Raw genomic sequence first — 17602 nt, forward strand, 5'->3', positions numbered from 1 at the left:
CCTACGATAAACTTTTCGATAGCCAACAGCCTGTTTTCCCGCAGCAGGCTCCCAGGCTCTCCGAGGCCGCCGTCTCTCCAGCTCCCGCTCTGAGCATCAGAGCAGGATTTGGTCCATGCCACCGTTGTCTAAACCCAGCACAGCTCAGCCGGTTTCACCATTAATCCAAATGCAAACAAATGTCGTGTGACATTAGCTGGGCTCTCACGTAAACCCATCCCTGTCCTTGCCATCTCTCCCACGCAAAACTGACCCTCCTGGCGCTGCAGGAGGCTTTTCTGATGCCCCCGTCGGAACCTCGGCTTCTCTTGCACAGTCACCGCAGCTCCCAGCCTGGCTGGTGGCGGTTTCTCCTCCCCACGCGGAGGAACTGCGGAAGCGAGCTGGCCCCTTCCAGCGTCTCTCAGGAACTGCGAAGATAATTGCCGTAACTCTAATTGCTCCTGCTGGATAATTTTGCATCGTCATTCCCAGCTGCCAAGAGCATCATCTGCGTTGCTATTTTTGGGGCGGAAAGCGGCTGAATCAAGCTGGCTCCAGCCGCCCAAAGCAGAGCCACGGCACTGAGTGCTGGGTGCTGGTGTGGGGCTGGGGACCGGGAGAGGGTGCAGGCAGCACCCTGGGGTCCCTGTCGCGTGCGGGGCGAGGAAGGAGAAGGGAGGCTGCAATTACCCTGGGGTGACAGCAGTGCTAACGTGGCTGGAGCTGGGGCTGCTTCGTGCTCAGCACGCTCTCCTGGCATTGCCCAAGTCCCTGGAAAGGCCCCATTTCTGCCCCCTGGCATCACAGCTGCATCTTTGCTACCGAGCCCTGGCTTGGGACTAGTGTCCTGCGTGGTCCCGGCCAGCTCCTTCCCTCCGTGGTGGCCGCTGGGCACGGTGCGGGACGAGGCAGGGGCCGGGGGCCGCTCCCAAGCGGCAGCCTGGGTGGGAGGGCTGCAAACGCGGGATTTTCAGTGGGCTGATGAAACGCAGGCAAATAGCACGGGAGCCGCGGGCGCAGTGTTGGCTGTGCAGGGCGCAGAGGGCTGGGACATGTGTACGCGGATACATGCATGCACATACGTGCAGACACCCTGGGGTGTGCGCGCAGATGTGTGCGCGCAGAGCTAATCTCATCGCAAGGAATCCATGTGCCCATTCCCTGTTGCTGGGCTCCTGCTTGGGGCCGAGCCAGAGACGCTCCCAGAGCCGGGAAGGGGAGCGTCCGTCCCCGCGGGCGCTGCACCCCGCTCGAAAGGCAAAGGTGCTAATTTAGCGCTATTAACTTGTTCTGTTGCCAGCCGTAATTAATGCCTTCGGGAGTTTAAGTGCTCTGCCTTTCATATCAGCTCTCGCTCCCCCTCCGAGCTTTTGGGGCCGGGGTACGTTTTGTACCGCCGCAGCCGCTGCCGCTGCCAAGGGGCGGCTCTCGGAGGGAGGCCAGCGAAGGCACCGTCCCCGGGAGCTGCCGGGCGCCGCTGCCCTGTTCGTGTGAGTTGCCTCCTAATTGCAGTTCTTGATGTTCTCGCAGAACAAAAGCCGTAATTAGCCAGCGGTTGGGAAACACGTGGAGCTGGGACTGTGCTCGGAGCGGGCAGCTCATGGCCTGCGATGGGGGACGTGCGGGACTGAGGATGCACCGGGAACCCTGTTGGAAGAGGGTTTGCTGATGCCTCCGCCGGGCTGGGCACCGGTTGCATTGCCCACGTCGCCGTTTCGCACCTCCACGCCGGCGCTTCTTCCCCTTCCTCCTCATCCTCGCTGCCATCCTGCCTTTGTGCACCGCATTCATTCGCGCTGGCACCGCACATGCACACACACACACACATTTCTCTCCTGCAGCTCCGTATTTGCAGTCGCTGTATATACAGCATAATCCCCCCCCGGGAGCCAGGCTGTACTTGGCGGGGAAGGACAGAACATCCTTGTGCTTCGAAAGGTCAACGCGAATGTCGATCCGCGGCGGCGGGAGCCGGCAGGAATGCAAAAGCCACCCCGGGGCCGCGGCACTCGGCGGGACAGCTTCGTCATCCCGGATACTGCGACCCCCCCACAGCCCGGGAGAGACGCGGGGTCCGGAAAAGCACCACGGTTGTGGCAGAGTCCGGCCGGGGAGCCGTCCCTGAGCCGAGAATCGTAAAGCGCAAACGGTTTTGCCTGCTTAGCCCAGAGGTTCCTACCCATTTTTTGGCCATTTCAGGCCAAATCCATCTGCCAGGATGCAGAGCAAGCACACAGCGATGCCAAAATATGCCCCGGCCTCCTGCGACTCCCGGCCTGAAGCATCCCCCCGCCAGGTCCTCCCGTCCCCAGCCCGAGCGCGGGCGGCTCCTTCCTCCCCCCGGAGAGGGGGAGCAGGGATGCCGGTCTCCGGTATGAAGCTGGTGCGAGGGCAGGGACCATGCACGGGGGGTCATGCCGCAGGGGCACTTTGTGTTTCTCCCCCAGCGAGACGGAGGAGGGCTCAGGGGGGCCGGCAGAGCCGCCGCGGCCCCGACCTCGCCGGCTTTGACGGCAGCACGGGAACATGCCGCGCGTCTGCGCCCGGCTCGCGAGCGGGGCCGGGACCTTGGGGCTGTTCCCGCGCCACGGCGGCTGCTCCTGTCGCCGACCCCCCCGGCTCCCGGCCGCTCCCCGTCTGCTCCCCAGACCCCGAGCGTCCCGGGGATGCCGCCGGCCTCGTTTTGCAGCCGGGGCCGTTTCCCCTGCCGGGGCAGGCGGCGGAGGAAAGGAAAAAATAAAAAGGAAAGGAAAATCCCCAAAAGGGGCTGTTTTCAAACAAAACCAGCAGCAGTGCCAGGCTGGGCGCCTGATTCCCCCCCGGGGGTCAGCGAGTTTGGCCGGACCGTGACCGCTGTCCTCGGCAGCACCGGGCAACCGAGTGTAAAACCAGCACGAGGAGTGCGGGTGCCGGCCGTGCCGCGGAGCCCTGCTCCGTCGCCCACCCCCTCCCCGCAGCGCGGCCCCGAATCGGCGCGTTTGCACGTGAGGAAGGGTCACCGCCGGGACCTGGCACCCGCTGGCCCCACGGACCCGGGTGTGGGCTGGCGCCGGCCCAGAGTGTCACCGTGCCGTGCCCCGAGCTGCCCCGGGCTCTTGTTTGTGCCTCCGAATAACAGCCGCCCCAGTGAAAAACATGATCTTTGGTTTCGCTGCCTTACGGCTGAACTATTGCGTTCCCCGGGGACGGGTCCCGCGGGCTGCCGGGATGCGCAGCTTGCCCTGATTGACGCCGGCGGTGGAGCGGGGCAGAGGTGCCGCGGCCGGGGCTGAAGCCCCCCCGGCAGGACCGTCCCGGCGGGACCTCACCCAGGCGCGGGGGGCACAGCCGCGTGTCGGGAGCGGGCATCCTCCCGCGCCGGCCTGACGGGCCGGTCCCCGGGACACCGCTTCTCTCGCAGCGAAGGATGCGGCGTCCAAAAAGCAGCGCAAACCGCAGCAAGCAACAGCAGCCGGGACGCTGGGCGCGGGGGCCTCGGCCGGGCAACAGCGCAGAGCAGAGGGGTCGCGAGATTTGGGTGCACGGGGCCCGGCCGTACCCCCTGCCCGAGGGGCTGCACGGCTGAGCAGGAGCCCGTGGTCTCTCCTCTCCGGGGTGTGGAAATGCAGCGCCGGGTGCCCGGGGGTGGCTTGGCTCTGCCTGCCCTCCTCGGCTCTCCCGGGTGAGAGGTCTGCGGTTACTCAGCTCTGTGTACTAATGCCCACATTTCACCCTCCAGCCTTTTCTTTATTTTTGCTGCAAAGCGATGCAGAACGATCCTGCGCAGTCCGGGTGGCTCCCCCGGGCTCGGGGAGACCCGCAGGAAGAAACCCCCCCGCCCCGTCCGGGCAGGGAGAGAGGAAAGGAAACCCCCGCGGCTCTGGGAAACCCCCCCGGCGAGCCGTAGTATTGTGCTCCAGGGAGCTATATCCGATCCCGCTGCTGATAACGGCCCTAGACGCCTCACCCGCAGTCTCATTTACCTGCTTTCACCCCCCCCCCCCCCAACATTTTCTGAGCTCAATTCTTATTTTCCACCAAGTTGCACACAGGGGTAGAAGTCAAAGGGACATTTCTATGTTCTCCAGGAGAACTGCTGAAGGAGAGGAGACATGTTCCCACCGGGAAAACTGCTGGAGCACGAGCCCAGCCCTCTGCCAGCCCATCGGCAAATTCACGGAGCAGGGCAACAGCACAGCAAAGCTTGGTGGGAAACCTGGCTTGCCTGGGTTTGCTGCTCGTGGCATCGCCTGGCTTGTTGTGTCCTGGCTTGGAGATACTGGTTGAGACAAAAAAAAAATTGCTTTGTAAGTATTCAATTAAAAGGATGATACAAAACCCAGAGGGAGCTGGAGACCGCGCGCGCGTGGCCTGCGGTCGGCACCGGGCTGGGCCCTTTCGGAGAACACGGGTCCCCGCAGTTCACCGGCTCACCTGACTCAATATATAACCGCCAGTTACACACTACATTTAATCCTGGGGCAAAAGTCGCAGATAATTCGAACCACGCAGAAAACATTGAGTGCACGCTCGCTGTTTTTCATGCTCCTCTCCACGTGAGCCAAACCACCTTTGCGGAGCGAGCGCCATCCCGCCCGCGGGGCGCGAGGGGACACCCAGAGCCACCAGCATCCCACGTCCCGCTTCCTGACCCTCCGTTCCGTCTTGTGCATTCTGCTCTGGGGAAAAAACAGGATGATTCATGGGCTAAACCTTGCCTTTGCAGCACAGCACGGATCCCGAGCCTGGTTGTTCTGCTGTTTGTCTGGGATAACTGCAGCGGAGGTGGCAGGGTCGCCCTGTATTCGCGCGGCTGGGGACGCCGTGTCCCTTCGGCACACGGGTGCCCGGCTCAGCGCGTTATCTGTGTCACTCCCTCCCTCTCGGAGCTGCCCCAGTTTCTTATCTCAGGCAGCTTCTTTCCAAATCGAGTCATGAGTCGTCACCGAAAGCGAAGCCGGCATCGAGAAAGGTGTCAGTGGGGCTGTTTATGAAAGTCCTGCCCGGCGGGGTTAATCGAGCGCAGGCTGATTCGCATCAGCCTCGTGGAAACGTCGGTCGCAGCGAGGAGCCGGGGCTGCGCAGCGGGGCTGGGGCGTCGATGAGCCGCCTCGGCGCGGGCTTTGCCAGGCGAGGGGGGGATGCTGCCCCGCGGCTCCGTGCCCTGGCGACGGCGGTTATCCTTAGGGATAAGGATAGGCGTTTGCGCTGCGGCGAGGAGCGGTCAGCTCCATCCCCGGCCCGTCCTGGACCGCAGCCGCGGTCGTGCAGCGCTCGGGCTCCTCCATGCCTCGGTTTCCTCTCCGGTCGTTAGGAAGGATGGCGATTCCTCCCTGGTTTTCGATGCTCGGTGGCTTCAGGTGTCTGCCGGCAAAGCAGGGGTCGGAGCCGGGGCTGGGCGAGGGGCGGCCGGGAGGCGGCAGCGCGGAGGGGGCTCATCCGCAGCCGTGATGCTCTTCACAGCAATGAGCCGGCAGGAAAAAGAGCGGAAGGGAAACAGGGGGGATGGGCAAGGGCGGCCCCCCCCAAGGAGATGCCCTCCCGACAGAGCAGCAGCAGAAAAACACCTTCGTCCACCCTCGAGCCAGCGTTGAAGCCTGCACTCCTTCCCCAAACACCGCGTTTTGATTTCCCACCAAATACGGGCTCATCAAACCCAGAAATGGGGAAACCTGCTCCGCTCTGGCACCAGCTAGCTTTCTCATGCTGATTTGTTAGGATTAGGGTTCTCCTATCCCCACGTCTAGATTTAAAAGTCCACGATGATGGAACTTTTCCTCCTCTCTGGGCAGACAGGTCCTCTGCCAAACACAGAGCGTGGAGGACAGGCTCAAATGGGGCTCACAATTACTCTTTTTGCTTCTCCAGACCAATTTGCTCCCAAAGCCTTCGGTCCCTGAATGAGCACAGCTCCCGCTATCTTGCTTACATCCCTCAACGGGCTGAGATGGATTTGCAGCTGTGTTGCATTAATGCAGGTGCTTAAAAGCTTTGCTGAAGCAGGGCCTCCTCCCTTCTCCTTGGGGGCTGCCCTGGCATCTTCCCAGTGGGACTGTGGGATGTGCCTGTGCTCTGTGAGTCTTCCCCTCTGCTGTGGGTCTTTGCTGGCGTCGGGCTCCCACGTCAGCGGTGGCTGATGCACAAGAAGCCGCCGTGGCGGTAGGTGCAAAGCTTTGGGTTTGTGCTGGGGCCTGGGGGAGCCTCTTGGTCATTTCTTTTCCTCCCTTCTGCAGCCAAGAAGGGCCACTGGAAACTTTCAGAGCCTGCTGACAACATCTCAGGGTCTTTCCAAGCTACCAGCCTGGCCATGCTTTGGGCCCAGGATGGTACAAATGATGCGATCTGGGTGCTGCTGGGTTCAGCAAGGTCCTCTAAACTCATGCTCAAGACTACTGTGCACGGCTTGGGCTCTTGTAAGACCAGCTCCACGCTCAGTTTTGCATTGCACATAGCTTCCTCAGGCAGCTCCCCCATTCCAGCTCTGTACCTGGTTGCCTCGTTAAGGGTCTGATTTTAATTTCTCGCAGCCAGGAGTTGGGCCTGAGCAATTACGTAATAATGAGCTATTCATCCTGTGGGAGTGCATGGATCTAGGTTAATTGGTAGGACAAGTGAATCAAAGCCTTTCTGGCTTTGCCCAGCTTTCCTTATTTTTCCTCTTCTTCTGCACAATATCTGCAGCGCTCTCAGCCTTGTTAATTAATAAGGTAACTTCACCCCGAGGGCTGTTTTGTTCTCCCCTTCCTCCTCCAAAACCGAGGATAGAAAAAGAAGCAAGAATTAGCTAGCTGGGGATGAAGCAACAGCCTCCGGGCAGGACCGATCCGGTTCAGCCCGACGGGGGCCGACTGCGGCGAGCTGCCGCTGTTCTCCCAGGTTTTGGGGAAACAATGCTGCGTGTCTGGAGCAGGTGCTGCACCGCGGTGCCAGGAACGCTCCCCCGGCACGGCTGGGATAGATGCTCTGCTCAGCCGGGCAGCGCAGAAATAGCGGCGTCCCGAAGGGCTGCGGGGTCATTGCGGTGTCTGCAGAGCTGCAGCGTCGGGGGAGATTTGCAGAAGTGCTTGTGGCTCCCTTGGAGCATGCAGCCCTGTGTGTTTTGGGTGCCCTGGGAGACTCCCTAACTGTCCAGCCCTGCTGTGAAAGCTCCGTGCACGTGGGTCCAACGAGCTGGAGGTGCTGGAGTCTGAGCCCCAGCAGCTGGAGCACAAATGGCTCTTTCCCCTCGTTTGTGGACCCTTCGTGGGCTCTGTTCATGTGTATCTAAAAGCAACACGGGCCTCTAGCACCCGTTTGGTTGCACAAAACATCCCCAGGTTCAGAGAAGCAGCTCCCGATGCTGCTGTGATGGGCATCTCCACCAGGCATGAGACTCTGTCCCTGGCTCGGCTGCCTCGCAGTTGCTCCCCTCTCCTTGCAGCTCAGCCTGCAAATCTAGTTAAAGGCGCTATAATATATTTGGTGCCTGTATTTCCTGGGACTGGACTGGATTTGCATGTTCAGTGCATCACTGATGTGCTCGAGGCACTTCAATTTGTGGATTGCTCCATTTTATCTCTACCACTTTGATGGAAGCTACCAGCAAGCAGGAGCCAAATAAACAAGCCAATAGTTTCCCCTGTGGTTACAGGGGGAGGGGGATTTTCTTGCTGCCCCTCTGCATAGCCAAACCGAGCAGGCGTCACCTGCAAAAACAGCTGTGACCCTGCTGTCCTCGCTGGTGAAGGAGCGATGCAGAGCCCCTGCGCCGTGTCATGCAAGGTGTCTCGCTGCGCCGGCAGCTGCTGGCAGTGCAGACAGCAACCGCCAGCCCCGCCGTCCTCGGCAAATTGATGCTTTCCCTCTCCGCATCGACCCGCGCGGCGAAGGCGGCTGAGCTAAGGCCTCTTTTCCCGACATAATTGAGAGGCGCCGAGGGGCCTGGAGAGGGCTGGCTCCAATCCCGGCAGCGAGCAGCGCACGCCGCGAGCGATGCGGCGATCGATCTGTGATCAAGGAGGCGATGGACCGGCGAGGTTTATATTTAGACACGTTTCCTTGCAGCTCTCCTGGGAGGCTGCCGGGAGCAGGGGGTCGGGGGCTGAGGCCAAGGCTGATGCCCGCGGGAGGAGGTGATAACACCGGGATAATAACCGGGAAAGCTGGGGGAGCTGCTGGGGGCAGGCTTCCTCGGGAGTTTTTCCGACCTGCCCCGCAGCAGTGATGGCAGAAAAGCTCTTCCTCGGCCCCTCCGACGCGCGGATGCTCCCTAGGCGGGATGCTGCAGGCGGGGGCGGGGGGGTCAGCCAAGCACAGCAGACCCCGGCGCGCGGCCCCGGCCGCTGCTGTTTGCACGAACATGGGAGCAAAGCCAGCGCGCTTTTTCCATTGCTCTGCAGCGCGACCCCGCAGCGGGGAGGGATCAGTCCTTTCCTCTCCCCCGCGCTCCTCCTGTTCGAGTATGTGCAGGTCGCCGATCTCGCTGCTTGCTCCCTCCCTGTGCCGTCACGCCGGCCGGGGGCTGCTGGCCCCAAAGTGCCACGGGGGGACGGGGCAGCTGGGGGGGGGTCCTGCAGCAGCATCTCTGCTGCAAGGGGAAAGAGGGAGGGTGCAAAGTTTAATTTTCCCTTTAAAGAGAGAAATTACCCAGCAGCTCTGCCGTTTTGCTGGAGTTTGTCTCCCAAGAGCTCTGTTTCCCCAAAACAAGCTCTGCTTTGGCTCTGGGGCAGTGGAGGTGATGGGAGCGCTGAGGCAAGCGCCGTTTCCAGTGCCTCGGAGCGGGGATTTGTGCCGTGGGAGCAGGTGAGCAATTCCCATGTGCCTGGTGCCGCTTCCAGCGCTGATGTACGACCCCTGCTCCAGCCGTCCAAACCCTCCCGGGCAGCATTGCGGCACCCTGCACGGGCATTTGGGAAAGCGGCCTGGGACGCGGTGCTGGAAAAGCTTTGCAGGGCCAGGTGGCCATGGGGAGGACCTGGCGGGGCGGCCGCTTCGCGGGGGTCGCTTTGCGCTTCGGTCCCCTCTCTGGGGCTGCACTGCTGCAGGCCTTGTGCAAATGGAGAAGCAAAGCCCGCGGGCGAGGGGGGGGCCTCAGCGCTGGACGGGTGGAGGGATGCCGGGGCTGGGGGTGTGCTGTAGCCTTCACAGGGCTCTCTGTCAACCAGCCCAAGCTTTTTCCAAGGCTGTTTTCCATATGGCCCCTATGGACCCCTTCTGTCTTGTTCCCAGAGCCTGGGGCCAGCAGAAAGCGTCGTGCCAGGCGTTTTCCACCTTCCGTCCTGCTGCGCTCCCCAGGCGATCGCACAGTCCCCTCTAGTGGATGTTTCTCCTGCATCGACGTTGCCGCCGGAGAGGAGCCCTGCTCGACGCCCCGGGCGAAGGGCCCCAGGCTGGGCAGCAGCAATGGCCAGGCACGATCCCGCATGGCACCCGGCACCACAGCTTGGGAATGAAGGTCCCCCGACTTTCCTGGTGAGTTTGGGTGATGCCTGGCCGCGGCCCCCAGCTCTGGATGCTGCTTCGGCGGCGATAGCCTTGCTCGCGCTGCCCTGTCCCACCCTGGCAGCAGCCGCAGCAGCTTGCTGAGATCCCCGGGGTGACCCATCCCCGGGGTGACCCATCCCCGGGGTGACCCATCCCCGCGCCGCTGTCCTGGCTGCTGCCTGCAGAGCCAAGGACCGAGCCGCTGCCCCGTGCGTGCGTGCATGGGGCACACGGCCCCGCTCACCGAAGGGCACCGGTGCTGCTGCTGGCGCCTGGTGATGGGATCAGCCGGGCTGGAGCGCGCTGGCTCACGCTGGACCACACCAAGGTCGCCGCGACCTTCCTCCCTCCCCTCCTCTCCGCCTCCGCCTGCCTTGGAAACTGCGTGTCAGCTGCGAGATACGTGATATCCGCAAGCCGGGGGGTTTCAAGAAAAAAGGCAGCATGGGAGCGTGGGGAAGAGCCGGCGCAGGCCGCCGGGCCCCGGCTCGTCGGCATTGCAGCAGTGGCTCCCAGCTCACTGCATCCTCCCTCTCCCCAGGCTCGAGGTGCTGCCTGCCGGGATGCGGCTTCGGCATATCGCTCCGTTTCTTGCAGGGAAACGGCAGCCCTGGTCTCCTCCCGCTGCCGAGCCAGTATTTATTATACCGAGGGTCTGCAGGAAGCCGGCTGCTAGCTCAAGCCCCCCCGGCTCCATCGCTATGGGCACCGGCAGAGCCCCGGGGATTGCTGCTGCGGCCGTGTCCCCAGCCTGGCAGCGAGCCCCTGCACGGGGGAAACTGCAGGACCCACACTCTGCTCCTGGAAGCTGGATGCCGATAAAACCCAGTGTTTATTGCAATAAAACCCAGTATTTATTGCAGTGCTCCTCATCGGCCTTGTTCTCATAGATATGTGTTTTTTTTTTTTTAAAAAAAAAAAAAAAAAAAAAAAAAGCTCTGTGCGTGTTAGCTGGCGGCAGAAATGCTCGAGGAGCGGGGAAAGGGCCGGCCCACGGGGTCCTGAGCGCGTTGGGGCGCAGCGCGAGCGGGGCAGCTGCTGCCCGCGGGTTTTGTGCGTGATGCCGGAGCCGTGAGTGCAAGAAACTCCGGCTCCGCTTCAAGTGTCCCGGGCGCAAAGCTGCGCGGCCTCCCAGGCATCGTGCTTTCTGCCCCGTCCCCCACGGCGGGGAAGGACCTGCGCAGTCCTCCGCATCTCCTTGTGTGATGTCTCGGCTCACCGTGGGGGAGTCCTGGAGGCTGAGGCTGCGCTTGGCCAGGGATCGGCATCCCGGGCGACTGCACGTTGCTCACCCCAAATAAACACCCCGAACCGGACCCGCCACCCGGAGAAGCACATAGTGGTTTAAACGGGGGGGGGGGGGGGGGTAAGAAAAAAGAAAAAAAAAAACTTCTGCAGGGTCCACTGCTCGCGTCTGCAGCCTGGGAGCGTGCAAGGCGTCAGCAGGCAGAGCGGATGCTTGCGCCCGACACTCCTTTCTGGGTGCCCAGCTTCAGCGTTGCAGCAGCACTGCCCGGTGCAGCATCCCGGCAGCTCGCGAGGGACCCAGCGCAGCGCCTGCACCACCGTCACAGTCACCCCTCGGACAGCAGCAGCCTCCGCGTTGGAGCAATGCAGCCACCAGCCCGCAAACTGCACGTGAATTCGCACGGCCTTCACGCGGCTCACTCCCGCACGCATACACGAGGCGGCTCGGCCCCAGCCCTTCCCGCGCTTCTGCCAGGCTATGGCATCGTCGAGGGTCCGAATGCCCGATGGGAGGTCGCCGTGGTGAGAAGCACCGTCCTGCGTGGGCTCCCGCTGCACCTCTCCTGCCAGCCGGTGCCACCCGGCTCACCTCCGCCTCCGGGTCTGCTCCTCCCTTCTAGCCTAGGTCCCGACCTGATGCTAAAAGAAGGCTTCAGGGCTGGGATTTGTTTTTTCCTGGTCCTTGCAGCTCCCTGCTTGCTCCTGCAGCGAGGGGCACTGTCTGCCGGCTCCAGCGCCTATCTGCTGCCAAAGCCCGGCCACCGCCCCGTCCCCTCTGCTCGCAGGGAGCTGCTGGGGGAACGGCCTCTCCGCAGCCCCCGGGGTTTGGGGGAAGCGCTGAGCCGGCCTCGCGCTGAAGTGCAGAAAGGAGGGAGCCAGCACCGTGGAAAGGAGGGATCCAGCACTGCTCTGTGCCGTGCAGCTGCCCCGGAGCAAGGCAGTAACGTGCGGAGGGTGAGCTCGTCCATCGGGAGCACCAGGCTGGAAATGCCCCACGCCGGGCACAAAAGTCCCCCCGAGGCTGCGGGAGATGCCCCGCACCCAGGACGTCCCATGGCACGGGGACCCCAGCGTTGCTCCTGCGGGGCTCCCGGCGTCTGGGCGACCTCGCAGCTTCAGCCGCCTCCTCTTCCTCTCCCCGGCCGGCGTGGCGTCTGTCGGCCACGGGGAGCCGGGCAGCCGGGTGCCGGGGCTCAGGGTGCCTGGCGTGGCGGCGGCCACCGCTTGCTGTCCAGGATGGCCTGCCAGTCGTCCGTCCAGGAGTGCAGCCGGCGGCTGGGGGGCTTCAGCTGCAGGTGCTTGTTGTGGCAGGCGGTGAAGAGCACGTGCTCCCAGCTGGGGTTCAGCTCGGCCCCTGCAAGGCACCGACGGCAGAGCGGCTGGGCAAGGAGCCCCCGCCGCCCAAAGCAGCGCCCACCCCCCGCCAACCCCCTTCTCCCGGAGCCAAATCTCCTTGCTCGGCCCCCTTCCCTGCGTGCAACCGCACCGACGCAGCCGGGCCGCCGGGAAATGCCACCTCTCACCTGCGCTGCTGCTTGGAGGTTGCACACGTTTTCCATCAGCATCACACAACAGCGGCATGTCCCTGGGGTCGTGTCCCCTCCGCCCCTAACGGGTAGGTGAGGACCCCTCACCGGCCCCTCGGGGCGGCACACGGCCCCTTCCGCCGCCCCGCGCCCCCCTTACCGGTTATGTCGGGTCTGTCGTCGATGAGCAGGTCAGCGGACACCACCGTTTTATCTCGCGTCAGCACGATCTGCTCCAGAAACTCCGGCCCCAGGTGCTTCTCCACCCAGGCGTACTGCAAGGCAACGGCGGAGCAGGGAGTGAGGGTGGGCGGCCGGGGGGGACCTTGAGCGTTTCAGGGCTATTTGGGGCTATTTGGGGCTATTCAGGCTGCTTGTTCCTGCCTTTTCACCGCGCACGGCTCACGGCTCACCTTCTCGTAAGGGCAGTAGCGGTACTTCTTGATGGGACTGGTGCAGATGAAGACGTCGGTGCTGCCACAGTGAGAGAAAGCGGTGAGGATATCGCTCGGTGGCCAAAGACACCCATGCACCCTGCTCCCCCCTCAGCTGCACCCCGGCTGCTGCTGCGAGACCCCGCTTGGTGCCTGGGCAGGGCAGAAGAGACCTCCCGCCCATGGACAAGCCAAGCAGGGGCGATTTAAGATGTCAGCCCCCCCATTTTGCAGGGTGTTACCCCGTAACAGAGTCAGGCCATGCACCCACCCGCAGGGCACAGACACCCTTCCCCTTCGGCCGCCTCGCTGGGAGCAGAGCTGCAGGTACGGAGACGCAGGAGGCCGATCCTTGGGGGCTGCCCCGCGAGTCCAGCCCCGCCGCTTCCCACCCGTGCCCAGCGGGCATTTTTAATGCTGACGCTGTACATCACGCTCCTCCTGGGAGGCACGTTAGCCTGCAAAGCCACGGCTGCTCCCTCTCCCGCCCCGGCTGCAACGCGCACGGCTCCCACTCACTCTGCCAGGTTAGCCATCTGCTTCACAGCTTCCACCGCCCCAGGGAGCGGATCCAGCTCGATGAAGAAGTTCTTTGATTCCCAGATGCTGATGGCTTTCTCCTGGAGAGGAAAGAGACCTGTTACTGCACAGCACTTGCTGCTCTTTCCCCTGCACGGGCATCTGTCCACCCTGTGCTAGGAGAGAGCGTGACAGCAGTAAGGTGCGGGTCCGGCCGGGGAGTGCTGGCTCTGCTCCCCCCCTGCGAGCCCACCTTGCCTCTGCGGTCTCCTGCAGTCCCAACCTGCCTATCTGCATCCATCCAGCACAATTCGGCTTGGAAAGCCTCTGGAGCAGGCTTGGTTTTGTCGGTGCAGCCCCAGGCACGTGGGGAGCAGCATGTTCCTTCAACACAAAACCCAGAGACTGTCCAGAACCGAACCAAACCCCAGGGAAGTCTGCGCCTGGAGCGGCAGTTTGACATGGCTCCACCGAACTGGCCTGCTACCTCCACTGCAACGGGATGCTACTCAGCTCAAGCTGCTGCCTGGCCTATTTGTCTCCATCATATTTAAAACAGCATCCAGGAGATGTCAGAGGCCGGGGGCTGCTGGTGACAGGTATGGTACAGACCTAAGGACCGCAGCATCCGGAGCCCCTGTGCTTCCTTGCAGTCTCAGACAGAAAATGACCTGTCAATCGCTAAGAAAAGCAATTATTTTGTGGTTTTGTGCTGAAAAGATGCAAGGGAGAAGGAACTCTGGGCACGCGTGCCGGGGCTCTGCGCTTGCTGCCTCTCCAGCCACCCCGGTTTGCTGCGTAGCCCATCCACGCCGGCCCCGCAGAGCACGGCCTCGCAGCCGGCCCGGGATCGCTCCCACTGGGCAGCAGAGCCAGCGGCTGCGTGGGGACAGCAGAGCCTCGGGGTAGGAAAGGACAACCTCCGGGATGCTTTTATGCTGGGTTTTACGAGCCCGCAGCAAAAACCTGCCAACTAGCCTTGCAGCTCCGTCCTGCCCGATGAGTGGGAATCTCGTCTATCCCACGTTTTGCTTTTACTGCATCTGCGCTGAGGAAAGAGCAGACAACCACAAGCAGTTGTGGCTTTGCTGTGAACTCAAGGGCAGCAATGCCCCAGAGCAAACACGAGGGTCACTGGAGGAGTCACGCTGTGCTTTATTCTGCTGCCTACCTGTGCCGAGCCAGGTTCATGGATCCTGGCACGGTCCAGGCCCCATTTGCCTGCTTGCATGAGCCTGAACGCACAAACCCATTGCATATTTGGGTATGCGCATGCTGAAAACGAAATGTGCTGATTTGTGGCAGCAGAGCCTGCAGAAACGTCTCCTGTCAGCATGGAAAGAACAGCTACCCCAACAGATTGCCACGGTGCCAGGCGGACACTAAAACGCCAGTTGCACTGCCTTAAATCGTTGTGCAATGACTTTTATTTTTGTCTGAAATATCAAATGTAGTTGCACAACAGAGAGAAACGCGGCCTGATTCAGCAACGGACTTCAAACCGAGCTGAAGTGTTTTCTTACAGCGACGACCTCCGGAGCTGTTCTGCTTCCGTTTATGCTAAAAAGCATTTTGCACTCAAGCTCAACGGGGGAAGAACTAAACCCACCCCGAGCAAAAAGCCCCGCTGAACCCCCGCAGCCCGCTCAGAATAACTCCCTGCGGCATCAGCTAGTGCTTCGACTGGCAGAGGGGAAAATCCCCCGGGCTGGAAATGCCACCATGTGCCGGGCAGCACGGGCCCCACGGCTGAGAAGACTTTCTTGATCTTCAGCTGTGACCTCAACTTCCTTTTTCTTATTTCTCCCCCGGAACAATCCCCTGCCCTCCCGGGGCCGCCACCCTCCGGGCTCTGCACGCCCCACGGCCCCCCCAGAGCTGGGTCCTTCAGCGTTTTAGTCTCTTCTTCTGCTCTTTCCTGATTTCCTCTGGCAGGTCTGTGGCACTCTCTGACGAGGGGAGACTCTAACAGCCCACGTGCTCTTAGCCACAGAGCAGCTCCTACTCTCTTCATCCCTGGTCCGAAAGCCTGGCTGAAATCAGGGCTGCCTTGAGGTCCATGAGTTTTGCCGCTGTTTCAGCCCAAAGTTTTGGGGGGGTTGATGTCATCGCAGCAGACACAAGACGAGCAAACCTCACTTAATACATCCAAAGTAATTAAGGTCCAGAAAAGAAGTGTTATCATGCATTACCCCTGCCAACTTTTCACATCCGCCTTGCTGCATGAATGACGGCTTCCACTTCTCTCATCAGTCCCAGCTACAGAGGACACATTATTCCTTCTGCTCCTCAAGTCGCTTAGGACTTGCTAGTGGGAAAGCACGGGGCCACACGCACACTCCCTTCCTGGGAGCCACTGCACCGCCAAAGACAAGAGCACTTCTATTTCCGTAACACCTTTCGGCTCGTGCAACTACAACCTGCAGATAAGACCACAGCAAGTGGAGATAGTAACGGAGTTTCTGCAGCACCGAACCCTTTGTTGGACGATAAAGTATGATATAAAGACAGCTTCTGCTTTTAGGCTCTAATTACTAGAATGAATCACAGTAATTTTCAGGCCTGGGAGGGCTTGAGGTTGGTTTATTTTTAAGCAAGCCCTCACGTGAAGCATCAATTGCACGCTTTGCGCTCAGCTTCCCTGCTGCATCCCATCCCTTGCGTTGCTGTTGAGGAGCTAAAAAATCCATCTAGGAATGGAGGCAGTGGCTATTTGGTAGCACTTTATTTTCCCAGTATCAATCTAAAAAGCATGGCCAAACCAGAAAATCCAAATAGACAGTTTGGGGACGTTTTAAAAGAGCAGTTCTTCCAACAAGATATTCCTTCCCAGCACCTCTACCCACCCATGCAGCCACCTATGCGGAGCGGGGAAAGGGGACAGACGCGCGTCGGAAACGCTCCATTTCTGGAGAAAGGGGGGGACCGCTGCCGGGCCCGGACCTTCCCGCAGCCCTCCCCAGCGCGGCGCCCGGGGCGAGGGGGTCGCGGCGGGTGCGACCGCCGGCCGCGCGACGGAGCCGGGGGATGCTCAGACTCACACTCAGCCCAGGTCGCAGGCGCCCGTACTGCTCCGACACCCAGAAGCCCCGCCGGTCCTCCAGGGCAACGTAGGGCTTGTCGGGGTACCTGGCCCTGAACTTCTTGAGGAAGCCTCCCTCGAAGTCGGCCAGCACCCCGTCCATGTCCACCAGGACCCGCAGCGCCCGGCGGGACCCGCCGCCGGGGCAGGCGCCCCTGCCCAGCCCTGCCAAGGGGCCGCAGCGCCGAGGCCGCAGGTGCAAGAAGCTGCTCAGCAAAATCATGGTGCGGTGGGGGGGGGGGGGGGTTGGGGGCAGGGGGTCAAGGGGATCTCATGGCGGGGAGGGGGGTCCTTTATTTCGAGCAAGCACCCTGCGAGCGGGCGGCCCCGGCGAGCACGTCCCCGAGCAGCGGCGCGGGGAAGGGGCGGGGGGATGCAAAGGGGAGGCGAGGGGGCTGCAAGAGGAACGCGGGGGGGCTGCGAAGGGGATGCAACGGCCCGGGCCCGGCCCCCCCTCCGCGCCCCATCCCGCCGCTCGAGCAAGCGCGAAGCGGGCGGCCGCGGCCGCCGGGAGCCGCGGGGCGCTGCGCGGCGCGGCGCTCGGCCCGACCCGGCAGTGCAAAGCCCAGTTCCTCTTCCCGGTGCCTGGCCGAGCCCGGAGCGGCGGCACCGCCTTAAAGCGGCACAAGCGCCCTGCGGAGCGCGACAACCCCGAGCCGCGCCGAGCCGCCCGCCCGCCCGTCCCCGCAGCGCCGGCTCCGCGCCGCCCGCCGCCGCCGCTGCAGCCCGCCGGGTACCGGGCAGGGGAGCGCGGGGGGGCCCTTCCCACGCGTGTCCGGGGGTGCCTCCCCTCAGCACCCGCTCCGGGCACGGCGAGGGCGGTGAGCACCCACATGCGGCCCGCTGACACGCCACCGGGGCCATTCGGATGGAGATACCCACTCTGGGCTCTTGGTCCTCAAGGGAGGCGGCGTAGTGAGACGGGGTGCGACCCAGACCTGATGTTCTTGGCCAAAATGCTTCGCTGCCGCAGTTTCCCAACTTCTCCCGTGGGCTGAGACCCCTTCCTTCGGGGCGTCGTGCTGCAGCGCCCTGCAATGCCGCTTCACCTCCCCTTGTGTGCTGCTGGCTGCAGACCCTCTCCGCCATCCCTCACTACCCCCACTGTCCCCTCTGCCCCGTGTCGGTCCACACTGTTTTGGAGCTGCTGTGCTAGGACGTGTTTTGGGGCACAGTCTACATATGTAACCCCCATGGTGATTTCTGTAACTAAACCTTAACACACAGTACGCCTCTTTCTACCAATGCGCAGCAAGGAGTTGTGCTTTGCCCAGAATCTCATTAGATGTGACACAGCTCTGTCTATACGGGTGTTATAAACATTTAAAAGAAGATACCTGGACCAGAAGAATGCTTAAGATAGCGATGAT

At 62.2% G+C, this 17602-nt stretch overlaps 1 protein-coding gene and 1 long non-coding RNA gene across 3 annotated transcripts; one reads left to right on the forward strand and one right to left on the reverse strand.

Annotated features, from left to right (window-relative positions):
- The first annotated feature begins 7760 nt into the window (after window positions 1-7760).
- On the forward strand, window positions 7761-10327 carry LOC135329918 (uncharacterized). Of its 2 annotated transcripts, none has more exons than XR_010391565.1 (3): window positions 7761-7976; window positions 9169-9411; window positions 10021-10327. It is a non-coding gene; the product is annotated as an uncharacterized LOC135329918 (long non-coding RNA). The 2 variants fall into 2 exon arrangements; XR_010391566.1 differs by lacking the exon at window positions 7761-7976 and adding an exon at window positions 8544-8742.
- A 22-nt stretch (window positions 10328-10349) lies between these two features.
- On the reverse strand, window positions 10350-16859 carry NT5M (5',3'-nucleotidase, mitochondrial). The gene is made up of 5 exons (XM_026095280.2): window positions 16192-16859; window positions 13151-13251; window positions 12611-12671; window positions 12358-12472; window positions 10350-12025 (listed from the first exon to the last, which is right to left on the reverse strand). Exons 1-5 carry the CDS (start codon window positions 16453-16455, stop codon window positions 11865-11867), a joined length of 702 nt encoding a protein of 233 aa, XP_025951065.2. The 5' UTR covers window positions 16456-16859; the 3' UTR covers window positions 10350-11864.
- Window positions 16860-17602: the final 743 nt, after the last annotated feature.

Source organism: Dromaius novaehollandiae, chromosome 14 (assembly GCF_036370855.1).
Source record: "Dromaius novaehollandiae isolate bDroNov1 chromosome 14, bDroNov1.hap1, whole genome shotgun sequence".
Taxonomy (NCBI): domain Eukaryota; kingdom Metazoa; phylum Chordata; class Aves; order Casuariiformes; family Dromaiidae; genus Dromaius; species Dromaius novaehollandiae.